Source organism: Nothoprocta perdicaria, unplaced genomic scaffold (assembly GCF_003342845.1).
Source record: "Nothoprocta perdicaria isolate Ctin4 unplaced genomic scaffold, notPer1 scaffold_5, whole genome shotgun sequence".
Lineage (NCBI taxonomy): Eukaryota > Metazoa > Chordata > Aves > Tinamiformes > Tinamidae > Nothoprocta > Nothoprocta perdicaria.
This window is the reverse complement of record NW_020455754.1, coordinates 3579506-3583955: the sequence shown is the minus strand read 5'-3', so window position 1 is coordinate 3583955 and position 4450 is coordinate 3579506. Positions and strand designations below refer to the sequence as shown.

Below are 4450 nucleotides of genomic sequence, written 5' to 3'. Positions count from 1 at the left end.
CCGGGCCGGGGGGCCGCGCGGAGCCGCCGCGAGGCACCGGCCGGGACGTCCCGAGAGCCGGCAGCACCGACGACGTCCCGAGCGGTGCAGGCAGCCCTGCCCGCGGCCCCCAGCGCACGGGGGTCCAGCAGAGCCCCGCACGGAGCTGACAGCAGCCTGGGGCATCCCCCAGCCCAGCCCTGTGCGTCTGCCCCCTCCCAGCGCTGCTGGGGCCTCTCAGACACGGGTGGGAACACAGGGGCTCCCACTGCCAGTGATTTTCCCAAGGCACTAAGAAGTTGGGACACTTGGAGGYGGTAAAAATCCAGCCCTGATGTCACCCACCCTGCGCATATCCCGGGGAAGAGCACTGAGACTCCTCTGCAAGGTGGCTCCTGCTCCCAGGAAAGTGAGGACAACAGCCCTGGGGCCCCGTGCAAGGAGAGGGGATGACAGGGTTACTCCCAGATGATCCTCCATGAGGATGCCCTGGCTCTTGGGCCAGCAGCAGAGCAGGGAGAGGCTGAGACAGAGATTCACGGTGCCCATGGGCACTGCAACACGGCGGCCCTGGGACTGGTGGCCACAGGGTGGCCGTCCGGACCTGGCTGGGCTCTGCAGCTCCTCATTTCCCCCTCATGTAATTCCAGCAGGTGGGATCTCCCTGCCCTACCACCCCACTCTTCCTGAGCTCGTCCTCACCACAGGATGAGCTCTTGGCTTCATTTTTTTGCCTTTCTAATTTCCTTTCTTCCTGCCAGCATTTGCTTTTTTGTGCTTTTCTGGTTTTTGAGGGAGACTGACGCTGGCTCGGCAGCCCCCGGGGAGCAAAACCTTCTGTTTATTTGCACACCAGACAGAGAAACCAGTCCTGCCTCCTGCATCACCCAGCCGGTGCCTGCACCCTGGGCTCCTCGTGCTCCCGAGCCTGCCCCAAGAGGTGCCGAACAGCCCAGGCTGCTGGGGCAGATGTTTGTAAGGAGACAGCCTGGCCTTGGGCTGCTGGCCGGGGACCAAAGTGGCACCCGGGAGCCACTCGGGTTGCAGACCCTGCCTGGCAGGTCGGCGCTGCTTTGGGGATGCTCTGCCTGGCTCCTCGCCCCCTCGCCACCCTGTGCCAGTCATGCAGCAAGGCCCTGGTCCTGCTCCCAGCACTCAGGACCCTCGGCAACATCCGGCACAGCAGCTCTGGAAAGTCTGACACAGGCAGCGGCTGGCGGTGATCTCACTTGGAGGAGGAGGAAGCAGGACAGACAAACTCTTTCCAACAAACCTGTTGAGTTACTTTAAAATTCCAAGCTGGCAGCAGAACTGCTGGATTGTGGTGCAGGCTAGGAAAGTGCTGAGCCCGGATACAGACAGCCCTGACCTTTCCTGCCGCTCATCGTTCTCAATAGAGAACAGTGAGAAATGGGAAGAGTATTTGGATCTGTCTGKTTTGATTGCTGGGCCCTAAAACACAATGACTGTACAGACAGCAAAGCTGCTGGAGCAGCATTTATCCAAAGAGCATGTCTGAGATTTCCATCAGCAAGGACTCGTCTGATGGGCTGCTGGTTTTGGGAATATTTGACATGTGAGACATCCCCAAAGGACAGATTTTCCAAGGACAGGTTCTGGAAACCAGGTTCGTTTCCAGCACTTCCAGCTGAAGACAGCACCTCCTGCTCTCCTGCCCATCCCACCCTCCTTGGAATAAGGGGCTGCTCTGCGAAAACCACGTTCAAAGCAGAGCTATAACATCCGATAACTCATTCCCATTGGGAGGCAGTGACGTACCTGCTGTGGCAAGATCTGGCATCTGAGATAACAGCTGAGCAGGAACAAAATAGAAAGTGGTGGAYGAGGGGTTTAAAAATGGCTCCAATGCCTGGAAAAGGGTGGTTCTCATTCTGCGGGAGCACCTCCAGAGGCGCCTGAGCAGGGCTGGGGCTGCACAGGTGCTGCAGCAGCTGCTCGAACCCTGCGGGAGGGACTGTGGGTCCCAGAAAGCAGGCCCTGTTGTCCTGCCCCGCTCAGACACCCCAGCAAGGTCCCGAGGACATGGAGAGCTGGTTGTGCCACCACCTCCAGGGCCACCAGGTCCTTGCCCAGGCTGTGGCTGCTCATGGTTCAGAGAGGACTTGGAGAGTGCAGGAACCTGCTCACCGGCTGCCCACCTCCCTCCCAAGAAAGCCACATGCTCTTCTGTATTTTTAAGGCCACAGAGACCATCTCAAACTAAAAAGCCCCAGTGACTTGGTCCCTCCACACAGAGGGATGAGATGCAGGGCTGTCCCAGTGGTCCTGCCTGTTCTGCCCCAGTTGTACCTGGACTCTCCCACTGCCAASAGGGCTGAGCAACCCAACTTCCCAATGCTTGGGAGCTTGGCAGCACGGGGCAGGGGAGCTGCAAGGGTCACTTACCCACGTTCCTGGGCTGGCTGACGGGAGACACCAGGACTCGCTTGATCTTCACCACTTTCCACTCCTGGCTCGGGTCCGTGGTGGGGCTGGCTGCAGCAGGGGGCTGCTCCAAGCCCGGGCAGGTGCTCAGGGGCGCGGGCTCCGCCGTGGATGCCGCGTGGGCACCGCCGAGCCCAAGGCACGACGCATCTCTGGTGAGCGCGCCTGACTCCTGCTGCAAGCGCTCACCCGCCTGTCCACCCTCCAGCTCCAGCTTCTCTTCCCGCTCTGTTGGCTGGAAAGGGACAAACTCCCTGCGCTGCTGGCACCTGCGCTCTCCCATCTTCCCTCCTTCCTGTAAGCGACCACGTCCTTCTCCCACGTCCAGCTCAGTGGCCCCGTAGGCGCGAGGGCTGCGAATGGCCTCGGCGGGTGCAGCGCAGCCAGCCTGAGGCTGCAGGCACGGCTGCCGCAGCGGGGCCTTCAGCATCCTGCCCCTCTTCCTCAGCCTCCGTGGGGATGATGCTCAGCACTCCCGATGGCCACCTGCTCCTTGGCCCAGGGGCTGCCCCCTCGTGGGAAGCGGCCCTAGGAGGCACCCGCAGTCCGGTTGGGRCGCTCTGCGGGAGCTGATCTTCGCAGCAGGGCTCCTGTCAGAGCAGCCACAGCGCACGGGCTTCCTCCACACCTCCGCCTAGGCAAGGGCTGACCAGGGCTACGTCACCAAGGAGCCTTTTCCAGGGGTTTCTCTTTTCCAGAGACACAGAGGCAGCTGGAGCAGCTTTCAGGAACCTGAGCAGAGGGAAGGCAGAGTGTGAGCGCKGGGGCTGTTGGGGCACGCGCTGAGTTACAGCTCCCCGGGGCCCGGTGTGGCGCGTGCAAGTGCAGTCCCCTCCACTCGCCAGAGCGCAGGCGAGGGCCCCTCGAGAGGCAACTCCTTCAGACCCGCCGGCCGGGCAGCTTGGGGCAAGGCTGCCAGAGCGGGAGCCATCGGCACTGCTGCTCGCGCCGCGCTCCTCCCGCAGGGCTCGCGGGGCCGAGCGGGGCTCCGCGGTGACTCAGACCGGGGGAAATTCCTCACATTCTGCCCAGGCAGCCGCAAAATCCCCTGCACCTGGGAGAGGGGGTGGGACACGAGGGGCAAGGGCGGCAAGTGAGGAGTACAGTGGGGATGCCTGGGCTGCCTCCCCTGCCCACCCTCACCTCGGGTAGGGCCCTTGGTCCTGGCAGCAGATCACGGTCCCCAGCTACATTTGCTTTAGCAGCACAGCCCAGTTTGGAAGCCCACGCTAGCCTGGCGTGGATGCCGTGGGGATGGTGGGAGCGCTGGGATAGCGAACACTGGCCCCGAGCCGAGGGGCTGCCCTGGCCACAGCCTCTGCCTGCAGCCGCCTTTGCTCCTGCTTGGGCAGGACAGCTCCGTCCTTCCCGCGAGCAAGAGCAGGGCGCCCGGCTCTGCTCAACCACCGAGCGACGCACGCGGCTCCGGGACGGGCGCGGGCAGAGCCGCTGCCCTCGCCCTGGGCACAAACGCTGCCCGATGGTGAGCGTGCATAGCGAGCCGGCCAACGGGAGAGCTATCAGATAGGAGAGRGATATCTCATGGCTCGCAGGGCAGGATATGGGTTACAGCGCGTGTAACGGGGAAATTCCTGCGCGATGAGTCCGCCAGAGCCGCTCGGCACAGCAAAGCCGTGTTCCGCTCCTCTGCTGTGTCATTGCAAGGCTGGTTCTCAGCGCGTCACCCGCCTGCGGGGCGGCTGCTGCTTTCACCCCCGCACCCACCCGGCACTCACTGGCAGATCTCAGAGCCTGGACTCCCTGTCCCACCTCAGCACCCAGGGTGGGTTTGCTGGAGCTGCCTCACAGGTTGGCTTGGCTCGACTAGAAAAACATCCTGATTGTTTTTTGATTTTTTTCAGTGAAATGAGAGGAATTTGCTCCAGGTTAATGCAGCATGTTTAATTGAGCCTGAAGTGTCTTCTGCGATTCTGGTTGAGGATCACTTCATTTGGCCACATAAACTTCCCTGTTCTTCATGAGAAATCTGTCCTCAGAAATAAGGACAGGCCATTCTGCAGGCAGA

The 4450-nt window shown here is 61.9% G+C and overlaps 1 protein-coding gene across 1 annotated transcript in view; it reads right to left on the bottom strand.

Annotated features, from left to right (window-relative positions):
* Nucleotides 1–2854, bottom strand: part of SYNPO (synaptopodin) — a 14028-nt gene extending 11174 nt beyond the window's left edge. The window contains exon 1 of the mRNA XM_026047502.1: nt 2386–2854. Within this exon, the coding sequence (XP_025903287.1) occupies nt 2386–2854 (469 nt within the window). The remainder of the gene's footprint in view (nt 1–2385) is intronic.
* Nucleotides 2855–4450: the final 1596 nt, after the last annotated feature.